Consider the following 19135-nt stretch of genomic DNA (forward strand, 5'->3'; position numbering starts at 1 on the left):
TATATAATTATGCAACAATGACTTGGACAAATTCAAAACAGAACAAAGATTGTCGTGCGATCTGAAGTTGTGCAAAATAAACTCCCGCTTAAACTGAATTACCGAATGAGGTAGAATTAAGGGTAAGAGTGTAAAAGAGGAGATTGGTTCAGGAGTCTGAAAGCAGTGGGGAAGAAGTTGTTCTTGAGCCTGGCTGCCTGGGCTTTCAAGCTTTAGTATCTTCACCCAGAAAATAGAAGGCAGAAAAACTAGATCAACGCCTCTCTGCCTTCTAGCATTTTCATAGGCACCAGTTCCACACTATCACTACTCAAAGAATAAGAAAGTTCTTTCCCACACCCACCTATATATGTTGTCCAAAGTCTCAGTTCTACACCCATTCCTTGCACGGCTTGCTCATGGGAACAGTCCACATTTAAAAGACTTGCCAGTTTTACACCTTTCAAATCTCTCATTGCTTCGAGTAGGACATGGTTGGCATCAAAGAGGAGTCTGACCCCACGTTCCAACAGAGTAAACGCGCATTAGACCCAGAACCTCAACTGATTGTTCTCCTTGAGCCGCGACAGTCTGAAGAAGGGTCTCGGCCCGAAGCGTTACCCATTCCTTCTCTCCAGAGTTGCTGTCTGACCCGCTGAGTTACTCCAGCTTTTTGTGCCTATCTGCACTTTCCACAATCACTCGGCAATAGTTTAATCACCCAATCATCACAACAGATAATCCAATTATTATAAAAGTAAAAGTTTATAGATGTTGAAAATCTGACATAAATCAAAAAAATGTTGGAAATTTGAAGAAAGGACAGCAAGAGGAAAGGAGTTACAGATTCAGGTTGACGACCTCCCATTGAGAGCATTGACCTGAATCATGGACCGCTTTTCCCTCCACAGATGCTGGCGGAGATGCTGTTTTATTTCAGTCATTCTCACATGGTATCAGAGGCAGCTTGCTGTACACAGCTGACTGTTTCATCTCCCGTCTCAAAGTGGCTGCATTTCAACACTTCATTTGCTGGAACACAATTTGGGTTTCCCTTACGGAGAGGCGAAAGATGCCACGCAAATTCAAACCTTGTCCTCTTCCTTCTCACCAGCAGAATAGCCTTGAGATCAAACCAACAGCAGACACCAACGTTTGTGTAGGGCAGTGTTACAACTTCCTTCAAGTTACTTCTAAAGTACGAGCATTTTTACAGCAACTTTTCCAATCCTGACAGCTTCCCAAAGTGAGCAAATGGGACTAGAAACCCATGGTTCTAGTTCCTGATCCCTTAAACTTTTCCTCTTTCACTTTAAACCTGTGGCCTCTAGTTCCCGATCCCTTACACCTTTCGCCTCACCGTAAACCTTTCCTCTTTCACTTTAAACCTATGAGACTGAGATGGGGCGTGGATCAGTAGTCCAAAGGTCCCATTTCTGTGCCCAACTTGATCTTGTGCGAAACCTAGCAATATTTGATTCAGTCTAGCAATTTCATTTACATTTCTACAGTTTCATTCACACTAATGTCTGTGTATCTATATATTTATAGTATCTTATTATGAGGCAGCAGCTTTTCCATTCAAGTAAACCTACTGCCTCACAGCGCCAGAGACCCGGGTTTGATTCGGACCTCGGGTCCCGATTGTGTGGAGCTTGGGTATCCTCCGGGTGCTCCGGTTTCCTCCCACATCCCAAAGACAATCAGATTTGTTGGTTAATTGGCCTCTGTCAAATTGCCCCTAGTGTGTAGGGAATGGATGAGAAAGTATGATGACATAGAACTAATGTGAACGGGTGATCGATAGTCAGTGTGGACTCAGTGGGCTGAAGGGCCTGTTTCCATTGTAAACTGAATCAAGGCATAAATAAACACTGCAATAAATTACTTTTATATCATACTTATATTACTATCACAACTATAGACCAGATCTGCCATCTGTATTTAGTCAAGACGGCAGAGCTGAGTCATAGAGGACAGAATCAGGCCCTTCGGCCCAACTCACCTATGCCAACCATCTACGCTAGTCCAATTTCCTTGCATTTGATCTACATCCCTCCAAACTTGTCCGAGTGTCTTGCAAATGTTGTTACTGAATGTGCTTCAACTACTTCCTCTGGCAGCTTGTTCCTCAAACCCACATAAATAAATATGTACATATATGCTTTGTCATACATAATCATATGTGTGTGGAAAAAGTTGCCCTTTGGGTTCCTATTAAATCTTCCCCCCCTCACATTAAACCAATTACCTCTAGTTTCTGATCCTTTAAACCTCTCTGCTCTTAACTTAAAATTACAGACTCTAATTTCTGGTGCCTTAAGTCTTTCCCCTCTCACGCAAAGCCCATGGTTCTAGTTCCTGATCCCTAGTTAAACCTTTCCCCTTTCACTTTAAACCTATGGACTCTAGTTCACGATCCCTTAAACATTTCCCCTCTCACCGTAAACCTTTCCTCATTCATTTTAAACCTATGGCCTCTAGTTCCTGATACACTGTCTTTCCCTCTCAACTAACTAGGCCTATAGTTTACGGATGCTGTCTTCCCCACATATCACCTTAAACCTATCGGGCCTCTAGTTCTGATCCGCTGTCTTTCCAAATCTCACCTTAACCTATGGCCTCTAGTTCCTGATTCACCTAACGCCTTTCTTCTCTCATAACTTTAACCTACAGGCTTCTAGTCCCTGAACCCTTACATCTCCCATCCTCTCACCATTAACCCGTGGCCTCTAGTTCCTGATCCCTTAAATCTTTCTCATCTCAACTTAACCCTTTTTCTCCCCACCACAACCCCCGTCACCTAAAACCTCCATGGTCACCAGTCTAATGATGTCCTTTAACCTTTCTCCTCTCAACATAAACCTGTTGTCCTCGTAGTTCCTGAACCCCTTAAACCTTCTCTCCCACCTTTAAACCTTCTCTCCCCTCCTCACACTAAATCTACATCCTCTCGTTTCCTGATCCCTAGAGACTCGGAGATTGCTGGGGAGGAGACTCACACTTTGTTCCGGGGAGGGGGGTAGAGACAGAGAGAGCCGGGGGGGGAGGGGGATGGGAGGGGGTTGAACTCACCGGGAGTCACCGTGAGCGGGGTGGGGGGGGAAGAGTCCCCACCGCCGGCCGGGAATGAAGCTGCTTCTCGCCCAGTGGAGAGCTGGTGAAATGCAAAGTTAACCGGCCGCCGAGAAGCTGCATTGGGCGCCGGTCCGGTGTGGTGTGGTCTGGTCCGGCCCGGCCTCGGGGGTCTGGTCTGTTGGGCCGCGGCCTCCACAAGCCCTGGGTCCCGGGCCGCTGCTCCAGGACAGTCCGCGGCCTCGGCCTCTCTCTCTCTCCGAGTCTCTCTCCCCGCTGGGCCTCGAGGTGGTGGTGGTGGAGGGGAGAGGAGGGAGGGAGGCAAACAAACAAAGGAGGGGAACGTGAAGAGGCCGCTGAGGACAAGACCCGCCGCCGCCGCTCCTCACTTCACTTCACTCGCTCCCGATCCCGCCCGCCCGCACAACATGTCCGCCCCGCCGCGGTCCTCCCGCCCCGGTCCTCCAGTATCCCACACCGCCCCGCGCCATCGGCGGACAGCGGCCATCCTGCTGCTGCCGCCTCCGCAGCCCAGCCTGACTTCCGCTTCCGCTTCCTGGATTAAGATGCAGCATACACACACAGTATAGATCATATATATATATATATACACACAGTATAGATCATGTACACAGTGTAGATCATATACACTTGTATACACACACGCAGTGTATATCATATACACACAGTATAGATCATATACGCACACAGTATAGATCATACATACACACACACAGTATAGATCATATATACACACACAGTATGGATCATATACACGCGGTATAGATCATATATACACACACAGTATAGATCATATACACAATATAGATCATATACACACTATAGATCATATACACTTATATACACGCAGTATAGATCATATACACACGGTATAGATCATATACACACACAGTATAGATCATATATACACAGTATATATCATATACACACAGTATAGATCATATATACACACACACACAGTATATATCATATACACACAGTATAGACCATATACACAACACATCAAATTTTATATATTTGCACTATTTACTGTAATGTACTATATAAAGTACATTAAGGTGCTATTCATATATAGATTAAATATACACACATATATAGATGATATATACATATATATAGGGAGAGATTCCTAGATCATGTTATATACATTACATTCATTTACTATTTAATATGCACATTAATGTGCTATAAATATGGCATTTCAAGATATTTCATATATTTGGCATTTCAAGATAATGTTATATATTTGGCAATTCTGGAAAATATTTTATATATTTTCACTACATTACATTAATTGACTATAAAGTACATTAAGGTGATATAAATATATAAATATGGCATTTCAAGATATTTTATATATTTGGCATTTCTAGATAATATTTAATAGATTACTGTGGCGGGCCGAGCCATTTTGGTCTCGAACTATAAAGCTATATAAAGATGCACATTAAGGTGCTATAAATATATAGATATGTGGCATTTCTAGATAATATTTAATACATTAATTTACTATATAAAGATAGAAATTAAGGTGCTATAAATATGGCATTTCAAGCTAATACTTTATATATCTGGCATTTCAGGATAATATTTTATATATTTGAACTAAGGACTGTATATTCACCCTGTCTATTCCCCCGTTTCCATGCTGTGTGAGTCTGTGACACTGTCTTTTAAAAAAATCTTTCAATGCATCTCAGTGGGCAGACGAGGGTTTGGTTTAATATCTCGTGTGAAAGATCAATCGTCGAGCAGTGGAGTGCTGCCTCTTAACCTTTGTGTGAACATCTTTAGATCTTCGGAGATATGCGTGCCACTGAATAAGCCACAGGTGACACATGAAACCACAAATGTCAACTTTTCAGAACTACCCTAAAATCGTCAAAGAATTTAGTTTAATTTAGTTTACAGGAGGGAGATTATCTTGGAACATAGAACAGCACTGCAGAGGAGCAGGCCCCTGCGGCCCACAATGTCCATACCTCCTCATCTCCTTCCTAAAGGAACGTCCTTTAATTCTGAGGCTATGACCTCTGATCCTGGACTCTCCCTCTAGTGGAAACATCCTCCACATCCACTCTATCCAAGTCTTTCACTATTTGTGATACTCCTGTTTCTAACCAGATACAGAGCTTTTCCTTGTTCCCTTCATTTTCAAATCAATTCACGCAAAGGTTTACGAGAGATTTCTGTAACAGAGGAAGTCCATTCAGCCCATTGTGCCTGTGGCAGTTGAGGCTGAGGTGCCATGGCTGGCGCCACCTTCCACCCCTAGGTCCATAGCCCTGCAGGTCACAGCTCATGTCCATAACCATGTTCTGTCAAGGTGATAAGGCTTTAGTGGCTCCACGAGAATGATTCCAGAGAATATATGGTTAACGTACAAGGTGCATTTGAAAGCTCTGGCACTGTACTCGCTAGAACTTAGAAGGATGAAACGGTGAATCTCATCGATACCTGCCAGATAATGAAAGGCCTGGAGAGAGTGGGCATGGAGAGGATGTTTCCAGCAGTGGGAACATCTGGGACCAGAGAGCACAGCCTCAGAGTAGAAGGACGTACCTTTGGAATGGAGACGAGGAATTTCTTTAGTCAGTGGGTGGTAAATCTGTGGAACTCATAGTTACAGACGGCTGTGGAGGCCAAGTCATTGGGGGTTTTTTTAAGGCAGAGATTGATTGCTCGGTTCTTGTTCAGGAAGGATGTTAAAGGATTGGGGAAGAAGGCTGGAGAATGGGATTGAGAGGGAAAGAAAGATCAGTCTTGATTGAATGGCAAGTAGACTCGATGGGCTGAACGGCCTAATTCTACACCTACAACTTATGAACTTATTGGAAGGATGTCAAAGGTTATGGGAAGAAGGCAGGAGAATGGGATTGAGAAGAAAAATAGATCAGCCATGATTGAATGGCAAGTAGACTCGATGGGCTGAACGGCCTAATTCTGCTTGAATGTCTTATGGTCCACATGCCTGTAAAGTAATGAAGGCCCTGGCACCAAAACAATAGGCAAGAGAGGTCCACAGAGTCAAATGTCACTTTAATGTTTTCACAGAAACTGAAATAACACTTTGCAGCAGGAACAAAGAATTCACAAAACGATACCGGCTTGTTACAGTCACAGGGCAATCATCTCTTCAGGTTCTTTACGATATGTTCAAATGACAGCGTGTCGATCACACAGGCACACTGCAGGAACACACACACTGCACAGGGACCCACACTGCATGGAGCAGGATCAACACTGTGGGGGTGGTAGATTCATCCACATACACAGTTACTGCTCCACTCCCCCTCCGTAAAGTGATGGCCTTTGTGACGTCACTGTCCCAAGCAGTACTTCCCGAGTCTTGCCCCCCACACACACATACACACAGTTGCCTCCGGTGATCCGACGGCAATCCAATCTAACCACGTGACTGCAGAAGGCATCATGTTCCAGTCCAACAACACCAATCCCGACTTGTGATGGAGGAGGCCCTGCAGCAGCCTGGGGCTTGCCTGAATCGGGGGCCGCCCCAGTACGTTGGACTCTTTCTGTGCCTAAATAGCGGCAGCCAAAGTATGGTGACGTGCATGTGTAAGCGATGCGATAAGAATCTGACTGTGCAGTTGCATCAGGAACCATTGAAGAAACTCTCTAATGACCTGCATGGTCACACACTAGTCAGGTCTCCTCCCACCTCTCTCTCTTCACATTAACGTTCCCAGTTTTACATATCACCGTGAAGATTTAACATGCTCGATAGTTCTCCACTCCTCCTACCCAAAGTTAATTTTCTTTGGACTAATTGCTTCCCTGCCTTGGACCAGCCACCCAGGTTGGTATCTTAGTTTGGGAAGCAGGGGGGGATTAGCACAGGTTGTTACTTGGGAATAAACTGCGTGGGGATATTGAGCTGGGGCTGTTGAGACTGATACAGCAGTGGGTTCAATTTTAATCGAGCGGGTGGGTGTGTGACATTAAAGGCCACGTCCCAATACAAATCTCTGCTTCCACTTCTGGGGCTTAATCCAGAAAAGCTAACGGAAGCACAGAGAAAGAGATGGAGAACAGCGAGTGACAAATTGCTAACTGCGCGTGGCCCAGATTGTTGACTGTATTCACCTCGCCATTAGAATGAATCCACTGGAACCAGTCCAGAGGACACAGGTTCAAGGTGACGGGGAAAAGATTGAATCGGAATCTGAGGGGTAACTTTTTCCACACAAAGGGTGGCGGGTGTACGGAACGAATTGCCAGAGGAGGTCATCGAGGCTGGGACTATCCCAACGTTTAAGAAATAGTTAAAACAGGTACATGAATAGGACAGGTTTGGAGGGATATGGGCCAAACACAGGTGGGACTAATGCAGCTGGGACATGTGGGCAGGAAGGGCCGAAGGACCTGTTTCCACAATGTATCACTCCATGACTCTACAACTGTACATGGAGTATGTGACTGGATGGGATGTCAGGGTCAAGATTAAAAGATTGAAATAAATGTTTGATAAACAGTCTTTTTTTCCAATAAGTGCAATATATAAGCTGATTCAAAATGCACCGAGCTTCCAAAGCCTTGCAATTGGCAATAGTGGGAATCCGCCTGACAGAGAGAGAGACAGAGAGAGAAAAATTGGGTAAATTCTTTCCGACATGGCGACGTAAGCAATCTTCGCAGGGACAACTCGTTGAATCACCGATCCATCCCGCTCTCGTCTGGCTGGCTGAAGCAAGCACGCAGTAGCTGCTCACAGAACTCCAACTCCTCCTGAAATTCATCAACAGCAAAATTAGATGGGATTCGTTACTTGTTAATTTTCCTCACTGCTAGATCTCTCCCCTCCTCTCCACACGGTGGCGCAGCGGGTTGAGTTGCTGCCTCACAGCGCCAGAGACCCGGGTTCCATCCTGACTACAGGTGCCGTCTGTGAGGAGTTCTCTCCCTGTGACCTGCGTGGGTTTTCCCCGGGTGCTCCGGTTTCCTCCCACATTTCAAATATGTACAGATTTGTAGGTTAATTGGCTTCGGTAAAATTGTAAATTGTCCCCAGTGCTCTGGTATTTTATTTAATTCACAAGTTTAATCAATAATGTTTCATTATTAATGTTTTATGTGTCATTCCTAACTGTCACTGTATGTCATGTTGTCACTTGCGGGCGGAGCACCAAGGCAAATTCCTTGTATGTGAATACTTGGCCAATAAACTTATACATTCATTCATTCAGTGTGCGTTTAGTTTAAATATACAGAGCAAAGGGCCCGTTTCAGTGCTGTATATTTAAACTAAACACTCCCTCTCCTTCTGCAGAAGGTGATGGGTTTCACGACACTGCTGTTTCACACAGTACCTCCACAATACTGGAGTAACTCAGCGGGTCAGGTAGTATCTCTGGATAACGTGGATAGGTGACGTTTTGGGTCAGGACCCTTCAGACTGATGGGGGGGGGGGGGCGGGGGGGGAGGGGAGGAATGTTGGAAGAGAGGAGAGTCAGATCAAAGCGCGGCAGGTAATAGATTGGTACAGGTGAGGTGGAGGGAGGGTGGGGGAAGTTGATAAGGCTGATGGTTGGACAAAGGCCAGAGATGAAAAGGCTGAAGGTATGAGATAAGAGGATTGAAGTGTGAAGCCAGAGGAACGAATGTAGAGGTGGAAGGGGAGAAATAGGGTGAAGTCCGGGGAGGGGGGGGGGGGGGGGGTTTTAGAAAGGGAGAGGAGTCGGCTTCTACATTTCTGTGGCTACTTAGTGGATGAAAGATATTCAAGGTGAACAAATGTGGGAAACTGGCAGTCCAGGTGGGAAAGTAGACAGGTTAAAGAATCAGCCATGTTCTTTCTTACTGTGATAGAAGGATCTCAACCCGAAACGTCACCTATTCCTTTTCACCAGAGATGCTGCTGCGACTCGACTCCTGGTGCTCGGAGGCTCCAGCAACGCAGCCGCAGGTCCGGTGGACTTGGACATCGGGAGCTCGCGGGTCCGGGGGGAGAGAGAGACCGCTTCCCGGAGCTCCCGCAACGCGACTTCTCCAGCCCGTGTCGCCCGGCACGGCTTCATGGCCGTGGGACATTCCAGCGCCCGCCGGGGGCTCCAACTTTGTGACATTTAGACCGGGAGCGGGGCCGTAAATCGCCCGGCATGGCCTAAAATGGCCGTGGGACTTATCATCGCCCGCCTGGGGCTTGGACATCAGGAGAGACATGGAGAACAGGGGAGAGAAAAGACTTTTGCCTTCATTGGGTTCACTGTGATGGATGTTTATGTGAACTAAATTGTGTGTATGTCTAGAAATTGTCTTTGTTTGTATGGCTGTGGAAACGAAATTTCGTTTGAGCCTCACTGAGGCTCAAATGACAATAAAATTGTATTGTATTGTATGCTGCCTGTCCCGCCAAGTTACTTCAGGCGTTTGTGTCTATCTATGGTATAATCCAGCATCTGCAATTCCTTCCGACGCACTGTGGTGGCAAGGGGGCTTAACACTGTTGTTTATGGTCACATAAATGTCTTCGATAGAGCACAGTGGATGGGTGCCAGAAGACTAAAGCTAATTCAGTTTCGTTTTTTTAGCTTACGGAAGCAATGCGGAAACGGGCCCTTCGACCCACCCTGTCCGCACACGGCCAGCGATCCCCTCACAATAACACTAGACTACTCATTTATACTTACACCAAGCCAATTTACCTACAAACCTGTACGCCTTTGGAGTGTGGGAGGAAACTGAAGATCTCGGAGAAAACCCACGCAGGTCACGGGGAGAACGTGCAAACTCCGCACAGACAGCACCCGTAGTCGGGATCGAACCATTGAAATGTTGTAGATGTGCGGCATGAGTCATCAAACAACCTCAAACAGTAACATGCACGTCCACTTTACAGAGGGAGATGGAACTGTCGTGCCAAGGAAGACTTATAGTCCATGTTGTGTGCACAGCAGCACCATCATCAGGCGCTTTGATGTACTGCAGGTGCTCGCAAAGAGAAAATTCCCTTTAAATACAAACATGGCCAGAAGTGCTACTTTTTTTTTGATTGGAAGATACAGCACGGAAACAGGCCCTTCGGCCCATCAAGTCCATGCTGTCCCATCGGTCACCCTTTCACATTAGTTCCATGTCATTCCACTTTTGCTCCCCCTCCCGACACACAAGGCCTATTAACCTAAACCCACATGTCTTTGGGGTGTGGGGGGAAACCCATGGGCTCAACGGGAAAACCTTTTGTGTCCCGGCTGGACAGGCAGCATTGCTGGAAAGAAGGATTGGGTGACGTTTCGGGTCGAGACCCTTCTTCAGACTAGGACTTGGTTTCGAAATGTCGCGTCTAGTGTTCTTGAGACTGAAGAAGGGTTCCGACCCGTAACGTCACCCATTCCTTCTCGCCAGAGATGCTGCCTGACCCACTGAGTTACTCCAGCTTTTTGTGTCTACGGTCTAAACCAGCATCTACAGTTCCTTCCTACACATGGCTGATTGGCTTGGTATAAGTGTAAATTGTCCCCAGTGTGTATAGGGGTTGGCACGGGTACGATGGGCCGAAGAGCCTGTTTCCACGCTGTTTCGCTAAACCGAACAAATGAAGCACCTGAAATTCCTCTTGGTCTTTCAACATCCTCGATCTCTCATTTAGAATATCCTCCAGACCCAGCTCGGGTTCTTGACACTGTTTCACTCCACGAGGGAAATTGGTCACCAAGCTGCGGGGGAAAAGGCACGCGTCATGATTCCAGACTGGCGGCATTGGTCTCGGATTGTACACGGGCCAACCCTGCCCACTGCCGGCACAGCACCACAAAATTACAGCAATGGAGCGCACTGTGGGGAACGCATCACTGCTTGGTTTGGGAACAGCTCTGCCCAAAACCCCGAGACAATGCAGAGAAACTCAGCGTCTCTGGAGAGAAGGAATGGGTGACGTTTCGGGTCGAGACCCTTCTTCAGACTGGTTTAGGGATAAGGGAGACGACAGATATAGACGATGATGTAGAGAGATAAAGAACAATGAATGAAAGATTTGCAAAAAAGTAACGATGATGAAGGAAACGGGCCCTGGTTAACTGTTTGTTGGGTGAAAATCGGAAGAAGGGTCTTGAGCCGAAACGTCACCCATTCCTTCTCTCCAGAGATGGATATCTTGTATATCTTTCATTCAATTGTTCTATATCTCTCTCTCTACATCACTGTCTATGCCTCTTGTTTCCCTTTCCCGACTGGTCTGATGAAGGGTCTCGACCCGAAACGTCACCCGCTCCTTCTCTCCAGAGATGCCGCTTGTCCCGCTGAGTTACTCTGGCATTTTGTGTCTATCTTGGGTGTAAACCGGCATCTATCTGCAGTTCCTCCCCACGCGTGTATTTCACTGTAGCTGCTGCGGGCGACGATAAACAAACAATTGCACGCACCTGCAGAGCGCTCCCAGGACATGCTCGTGAAAGGGATCGTGCTCCGTCTGTAGCAGTGCCACCAACTGCTGGACCATTCCCATGGAGCACAGGACGTCTGCGGAAGGGGAGAGAAAGCAAGCTCTTCATTGTTGGGACTACCGATCTCAGGCAAGCCAAGGTCTTCAATAACACCCATTTACAAGCAGTGCTCGTCAAGCGGAACGCCTCGCACGCTTCCCAGCACGGCTCTGTCTCTGCCCGACAGTCAACTGTACAAACAAGGAACTGCAGATGCCGGTTTACAAAAAAAAAGTGCCGGAGTAACTCAGCGGGTCAGGCAGCATCTCTGTAGAATGTGGATAGATGTCTACGTTTTGGGTCGGGACCCTCTTTGAGTTCTGAAGATCTTCCAAGAGTCCCGACCCGAAATGTCACCTGTCCGTGTTCTCCAGAGACGCTGCCTGAGCCGCTGAGTTACTGCGGCACTTCCCTCCAGTGGCCGTCATCTGGCCTGTTTGGAGCAGGGAGAATTTGACCTGGCAGCGGCATTCTGCTTCAATGTTCCTCACTGTTTTATTCTCAACTGCTTTCCTCGCCCCTCTCATTATGGACGTTGGCTGGGCTGCAGTTCCACACAGCTTCCCCCCCCCCCAACTCCACCCATATCTCTTTATCCCAGACCAAGCATTGGCAGGCTATTCTACAACCACAGACCCAACATTGCCTTTACCCCGAGACCCCAAGTGAACTTCTAACCATAGAGGGGCGGGGTTGAGAGGAAAGAAAAGCCTTGCTTAATCCTGGTCGGTGCTGACTCGGCCGGACGAAGGGCCAGTTTCCGCGCTGCATCTCTGAACAAAACTAGATTTCTCAAACCTAATCCAATCTAAGCTGACCTGCGTTGAGGAACTCTGTTGCAAAGTGAACATAGATGACAAATAAGGGCAGAAGCAAGCTGAGGTACAAAGCCCCCTGTGATAGAATAGCCTGCCAATACTTACTGGGGATATTCAGCTTGTGTGGAACTGCATCCGTGCACGAGTCCTCACCTTCAGCAGAGACGGGGAATAGAACGGGAGAAGGAAAAGCAGTTAAAACTCAATCACAGCACATTGGCACAGGCTCGGAGAACATCATCCCATCCCCTGCTCATGTGGCGGTGTCTTACTGCCACATTTGGAGCACACTGGGCTCCGTTTTGGACGAATGTCATTAATCTGGAAAGATCGCGGAGAAGATTTACCAGGACGTTGCCCGGAATCAAGGGCCTGAGCTACGAGGAGAGGTTGGGCAGGCTAGGAATTTATTCCTTGGAGCGCAGGAGGCTGCAGGGTAATGTTATAGAGGTGTAGACAATCGTGAGGGGAATAGACAGGGTGAATGCAGTCTTTTACTCCAGGTAGGAGAATCAAGGACGAGAGACATTGGTTTAAGGTGAGAGAGAACAGAGATAATAGGACACTGAGGGGCAACATCTTCACTCAGGAGGTGGGAAGAATATGGAATGAGCTACCAGAGGATGTAGTTGAGGCAAGTACATTAACAACATTTGAAAGGAACAGAGATAGGAAAGGTTTAGGGGGATATGAGCCAAACGTGGGCAAATGGGATGAGCTTAGATGGGGCAGTTTAGTCAGTTGGGCCGTAGGGCCTGTTTCGTTTGACACTGACTCTATCTAGTCTGCATAACTCCCCAGGGTGGAGAATCACAGATGTTCAACACTATCGAGCCTGCTCTGCTATTCAATCACGGCTGATCTATCTTTTCTCTCTCAACCCCATTCTCCTGCCTTTTCCCCCCATAACCTTTAATGCCCTTTATTAATCAAGAACCTTGCAACCCAGCGGTATGGATATTGATTTCTCAAACTTCACCCTCTCTCTCCGTCCCTCCCCCACCAAAGTCCTTGTACCAGTTTCAAAGTCGTCTTGTTGAGTCTCATTGTCTGTAACTCGTTCTCACCGAGCCCTGTTGGCCTGTTTCGTTTATCATCGTTACATTTTTGCTTATTTTTCACTCGTATCTCTCTGCATAACCGTTTATATCTCTCGTTTCCCTTTCCCCTGACTCGCAGACTGAAGAAGGCTCTCGACCCGAAACGTCACTTCTTCCTTTTCTCCAGAGATGTTGTCGGTCCCGCTGAGTTACTCCAGCTTTTTGTGTCTATCTTTGGTTTAAACCAGCATAGAAACATAGAAAGCAGGTGCAGGAGTAGGCCATTCAGCCCTTCGAGCCAGCACCACCATTCAATATGATCATGGCTGATCATCCAGAACCAGTACCTCGTTCTGTTTTCTCTCCATATCCCTTGATTCAGTTAGCCCTTAGAGCTAAATCCAACTCTCTCTTGAATACATCAGTATTCAAGAGGCATCTGCAGTTCCTTCCTACACAAGAACCAGTCAAAAATAAATCCCTGCTTCTGAATCGGACTCTCTCCTTTATGTGGCCTCTCTCATGCCCCCGCCCCTGCACGGTCTCCGTCACCCCTGCCCACCGCTGCCGCCCCTGCACGATCTCCACCACCCCCGCCCAGCGCTGCTGCAGCAGAGTCTAACCTTTGTGCTCGGGGCTGCTGATCAGCAGGTTCTGCAGCAGGAATGCAGCCTTCACCTTCAGCTTCTCCACGCCGCTCTGCATGGCCCGCATCAGCACCGAGAAGCCGTCGTGGTGGATAAACTCCTGCAGCCCGGCCTCCTGCTCGCGTACCAGGCCTGCGGGGCAGAGAGGTGGGTCGGTTAACATCAACCCCGCAGTGCACACATACCCACACCCTTTACAGCAGCTGCACAGCACAGGTTGTATATATTATTGCCACCAGTACCCAGGTTCAGCGAGAAGCTTTTAGTTTAGTGATACAGCGTGGGAACAGGACCTTCCGGCCCACTAAGTCCGCGTCGACCAGCGATCCCCGCAGGTTAACACTACCCTACACACGCTAAGGACAAATTTAAACATTTATACCAAGCCAATTAACCTACAAACCTGTACGTCTTTGAAGTGTGTTCGGATACCGGAGCACCCGGAGAAAACCCACGCAGGTCACGGGGAGAATGTACAAACTCCGTACAGACAGCACCCGTAGTCAGGATCGAACCCAAGTCTCTGGCGCTGTGAGGCAGCAACTCTACCGCTGGGCCGCTTTGCTTTTGATGCCATTCGGTACAATCCCACGGAGATATGGTTAGGATATGAGGACTGAACTTTGGTGCCTTCCATCACAGTGGGAAACGTTGATTCAGCTGTGTGGGGATGTTTTTTATGTTTTAAGTTAAATTCTAAAGCGTTGTGTTTATCTTATTTGTGTGCTGCATGGTAACTCAAATTTCACTGCACCAATTGGTGTATGTGATAATAAATGTCCTTTGTCCCTTTGATAGAGTGATGTTTGTGCATTTTCCGAGTTACAGTAGGGTGGCACTATGGCGCGGCCTTTAGAGTTGCTGCCTCACAGTACCAGAGACGCGGGTTCCATCCCAACTACGGGTGCTGTCTGTACGGAGTTTGTACGTTCTCCCCATGACCTGCGTGGGTTTGCTCCGGGCGCTCCGGTTCCCTCCCACACTCCAAAGATGTACAGGTTTGTACATTAATTGGCTTGGTATGAATGTAGAATTGTCCCCAGTGTGTGTAGGATAGTGTTAGTGTGCGGGGATCGCTGGTCGGCGTGGACTTGGTGGGCCGAAGGGCCTGTTTCCGCGCTGTATCTCTAAACTTATCGTGTGGCGTGCACAGCCTAAAGTTGTTGGACAACTTGTTCTATTTGATCTTCCGTTTGTGCACGTCGAGTTGATTGCATTAGTCGAAACAGGGCGGACCACGTGAAGGTTGCAATCTTCCACCCCCTGTATCTCTAAACTAAACTACAGTCAAATCGACTTAAAGATGCCTGTATAAACGGAGTCCGTTCCTTACCCGGGATCAACCTCTGATACTGGGGGCAACATTTTCTTGCACAAGTAGGTCTCTGTCCCCATCTTACACTCCCCCCCCCCCCCCCCCCCCCCCCCGTGGTGCGTGGGCAGTGGTACTCACACGATACGGCGAAGAGCGCCTTGATTCGCACCAGGTCGCTGTTGTCGTTGTTGAGCATATCCAGCAGTTTGGGCAGGATCCCCAGCTGCAACACGTGCTCCTGCACAAAGGGGTTGTTTTGGCTGCACGTCCCGATCAGGTGTGCTGTGCGCCAGCGCAGGCCAGCGTCGGCGCACTCCAGGAAGCTGTCCACCACTACCCGCATGCCCGACAGCTTGCAGAAATCTAAGTAAAAAGCACAGAGCACATCAACGAGACGCGAGGGACTGCAGATTCAGGGTGGCAATGGTGGCTGTCTTACAGCGCTGGACACCCAGGTTCTATCCCATCTACGGCTGCTGTCTATACGGAGTTTGCTTGTTCTCCCCGTGACCTGCGTGGCTTTTCTCCGAGATCTTCGGCTTCCTCCCACACTCCAAAGACGTACAGATTTGTAGGTAAATTGTCCCGAGTGTGTGAAGGATAGTGTTAATGTGCAGGGATAGCTGATCGGTGCAGATTCAGTGAGCCGGAGAGCCTGTTTCTGTGGTATATCACATTGAATGGCGGTGCTGGCTCGAAGGGCCTACTCCTGCACCTATTGTCTATTGTCTATCTCTAAACTAAACTAAAGATGCTGGAGTCATGAGCAAAACACAAGAACCAAATGGAAACATCTCCAAACCAAAATCCAAGGAAATCCAACCAAGTAGAAGCTGTCCCCCACAGGATGTGCTTGGTGTCGCTCCACAAGGGCATTCACCGGAACCCCCAAGAACTGAGATGCAAGTTGGCCAGTTTTACAAGTTCATTTACAAGCTTCATTGAAACTTACCGAACAGTGAAAGACAGGATACAGTGGATGTGGAGAGAATGTTTCCACTAGTGGGAAAGTCTAGGACCAGAGATCCTAGATAAAGGACCTACGATCCTAGGACCAGCCTTAAGATAAAAGGACGTACCTTTAGAAAGGAGGAATTTATTTAGTCGGAGGGTGGTAAATCTGTGCAATTCATTGCAAGAGAAAGCTGTGGAGGCCAAGTCAATGGATAGATTTTAACGGTGGTGATTGATAAGATTGTTGAATAGTTTGGGTTGGGGGAGAATGGCCTGATTCTGCTCCCATGTCTTATGGCTAATATATGCTCCAAAAGTAACAGCGCTAGAAGCTCAGGAAGGAACTGCAGATGCTGGTTTATACTGAAGATAGACACAAAGTGCTGGAGTAACTCAGCAGGTCAGGCAGCATCTCTGGAGAAAAAAAGGACGGCTGACGTTCTTTCAAACTCACGAACATGAGAAGCGACCACTTCAAAGAATTGCACCCACTTCAAAATGCTTTCAATTGTCCTGAAGTTGTAAAAATGTGAGTTAAAAAAAAAATTACATGATAAAAAAAAAAGGAGAAATGACACTGGAGAAAAAGCCTGACAGAAAATATCCATTACCTCTCGCATTGTCAAGGTTTTCACACAAATCCGACACCATGTCAAGGGCGTTCCAGCGCCTCTCCTCCTCGACTGCATCATCCCCGGGAGTTTCATTCAAGATCTGGAGACAATCTTTGAGTTGTTTAACTTCATCCACCTGTCCATTAAATACATCCGACAGTGCATCCTGCAGCCACTGCCTGCGCTGAGGGAACACAGAGAGAAACGTTCATTAAACTGCAGTGAATCACACATGAAGTGGAGCGTTTGTCGGCACTGGGCCTGTACTCGCTGGAGGTTAGAAGAATGAGGAGGGAACAATAGACAATAGGTGCAGGAGTGGGCCATTCGGCCCTTAGAGCCAGCACCGCCATTCAATGTGATCATGGCTGATCACAAGACAGTTTTTTTGGATCTATGTAGCTTTGCAATGCATTTGAAGACTGGGCCGTTGAGAGGAGCCACGATGAGTGATACTTGCCTCTTCCGGCATGGGATGATGTTCTGGAGCCGTGTCCCCCACTGATCCTGCCTCCACTGCCAGCCTCAGCAGCCCCTGCAGGTTATTCGAATGTTGCCTGTTTCTATCAGGCCCTCCTTCTGCCATTTTAAGCGATCTACAATCTGGAAAAGACAGAAAAATAATATATATTTTATTCATCAAGTAACAAGTAAGGGGAGCACAGTGAGGCAGTGGCAGTTGCTGCCTCACTACGCCAGAGACCAGGTTTGATCCTGACCTCGGGTGCTGTCAGTGCAGAGCTGGTACTTTCGCCGAGACCGTGTGGGTTTTCTCTGGGTGCTCTGGTTTCGCTGGTCCTCCAACCTCCCTCCACCTCCTCCTCCAACTTCCCCCTTCCTCCTCCTCCAACCTTCCCCCCCACCTCCTCCTCCAACCTCCCCCCTTCCCCCCCCCCACCTCCTCCAACCTCCCCCCTCCTCCAACCTCCCTCCTCCCCCCTTCCCCCCCACCTCCTCCAACCTCCCCCCACCTCCAACCTCCCTCCTCCTCCAATCTCCCCCACCCACCTCCTCTAACCTCCTCCTCCCTCTCCCCCCCCCCGCATCCAACCTCCCCCCTCTAACCTCCTCCTCCAACGTCCCCCCCACCTCCTCCAACCCCCCCCCTTCAACCCTCCCCCTCGCACCTCCCCCCTACCTCCTCCTCCAACCCTCCCCCTCCCCCCTTCCTCCTCCCCCCTTCCTCCTCCCCTTCCCCCACCTCCTCCAACCCTCCCCCTCCCCCTTGCACCTCCCCCTTCCTCCTCCCCCCTTCCCCCCCACCTCCAACCTCCCTCCTCCAAACCCCCCCCCCTCCTCCAATCTCCCCCACCACCTCCTCTAACCTCCTCCTCCCTCTCCCCCCCCCCCGCATCCAACCTCCCCCCTCTAACCACCTCCTCCAACCTCCCCCTTCCCCTCCACCTCCTCCAACCCCCCCCCCCCTTCAACCCTCCCTCCCCCCCCTCCCCCCCCCCTTTCCTCTCTAACCACCTCCTCCAACCTCCCCCTTCCCCTCCACCTCCTCCAACCCCCCCCCCCTTCAAACCCTCCCTCCCCCCCCCTCCTCCTCTCCTCTCTAACCACCTCCTCCAACCTGTCCCTTCCACCTCCTCCAACTTCATCCCTCGCACATGTTCTCCTTCTCCACCCTCCCCTCGTGCCCCCCGCTGAGTCCCCCCCCCCCCCTTCACCTCGCATGGCCCTTCTCCACCCCACTCCGCCTGCTCACCCTCCGCCCTCCCGCTGCCGGCGCGCAGAAGCTTCTCGGCGTTTCCAGATTCTTCCAGCGTTTCACCTCAGCCCCTGGGCGCCACCATCTTGCCGGACGTCGCGTCACAGGCCGCTTGTGACGCGCGGCGGGGCGGACGTGACGCCAGTGCGGGGCACCCGGGCCCTGACGGGTGCCTGCCGCGCATGCGCGGTGTGCAAGCAGACTGTGGTCCCAGCCTTCTCTATCTCCAAAGATCTCAAGTGATGCACAAGATGCTCATGGATACAAAATGCTGGAGTAACTCAGTGGGACAGGCAGCATCTCTGGATAGAAGTCTCCCATTCCTTCTCTCTGGAGATGTTGCCTTTACCACTGAGTTACTCCAGCTTTTTGAATTGATTTGAATTAAATACATTTTATTAGCCAAGTATGTATACATACAAGGAATTTGCCTTGGTGCTTTGCTCGCAAGTAACAACACGATATACGGTAGAGAATTACAAATAAAACATTATAATTTAAACATGTGAAGAATTA

At 48.7% G+C, this 19135-nt stretch overlaps 2 protein-coding genes across 4 annotated transcripts in view; both read right to left on the minus strand.

Annotated features, from left to right (window-relative positions):
* LOC116966973 (serine/threonine-protein phosphatase 6 regulatory subunit 3-like) overlaps positions 1-3368 on the minus strand; it is a 94663-nt gene extending 91295 nt beyond the window's left edge. For both annotated transcript variants that reach the window (XM_033013382.1, XM_033013380.1), the window contains exon 1: positions 3055-3368. The gene's annotated coding sequence lies outside the window, so the exon portion shown is untranslated. The remainder of the gene's footprint in view (positions 1-3054) is intronic.
* A 2725-nt stretch (positions 3369-6093) lies between these two features.
* On the minus strand, positions 6094-18741 carry hspbp1 (HSPA (Hsp70) binding protein 1). Of its 2 annotated transcripts, XM_033013469.1 has the most exons (9): positions 18617-18741; positions 17366-17508; positions 16903-17089; positions 15476-15700; positions 13999-14154; positions 12441-12488; positions 11458-11554; positions 10641-10752; positions 6094-7824 (listed from the first exon to the last, which is right to left on the minus strand). In XM_033013469.1, exons 2-9 carry the CDS (start codon positions 17489-17491, stop codon positions 7750-7752), a joined length of 1026 nt encoding a protein of 341 aa, XP_032869360.1. In that variant the 5' UTR covers positions 17492-17508; positions 18617-18741; the 3' UTR covers positions 6094-7749. The 2 variants fall into 2 exon arrangements, with proteins under 2 accessions (XP_032869360.1, XP_032869361.1); XM_033013470.1 differs by lacking the exon at positions 12441-12488.
* Between the last annotated feature and the right edge of the window lie 394 nt (positions 18742-19135).

This window comes from Amblyraja radiata, chromosome 38 (assembly GCF_010909765.2).
Source record: "Amblyraja radiata isolate CabotCenter1 chromosome 38, sAmbRad1.1.pri, whole genome shotgun sequence".
NCBI classification, from domain to species: domain Eukaryota; kingdom Metazoa; phylum Chordata; class Chondrichthyes; order Rajiformes; family Rajidae; genus Amblyraja; species Amblyraja radiata.

Excerpts from the sequence above, each read along its gene's own strand:
- hspbp1 (XM_033013469.1), bottom strand. The coding sequence starts at position 17,491 with ATGGCAGAAGGAGGGCCTGATAGAAACAGGCAACATTCGAATAACCTG. Across the intron at positions 17,090-17,365 it reads ATCATCCCATGCCGGAAGAG|CGCAGGCAGTGGCTGCAGGA; the intron begins GCAAGTATCACT and ends GTGTTCCCTCAG. Across the intron at positions 14,155-15,475 it reads GGCGCTCTTCGCCGTATCGT|GCCTGGTACGCGAGCAGGAG; the intron begins GTGAGTACCACT and ends TCTGCCCCGCAG.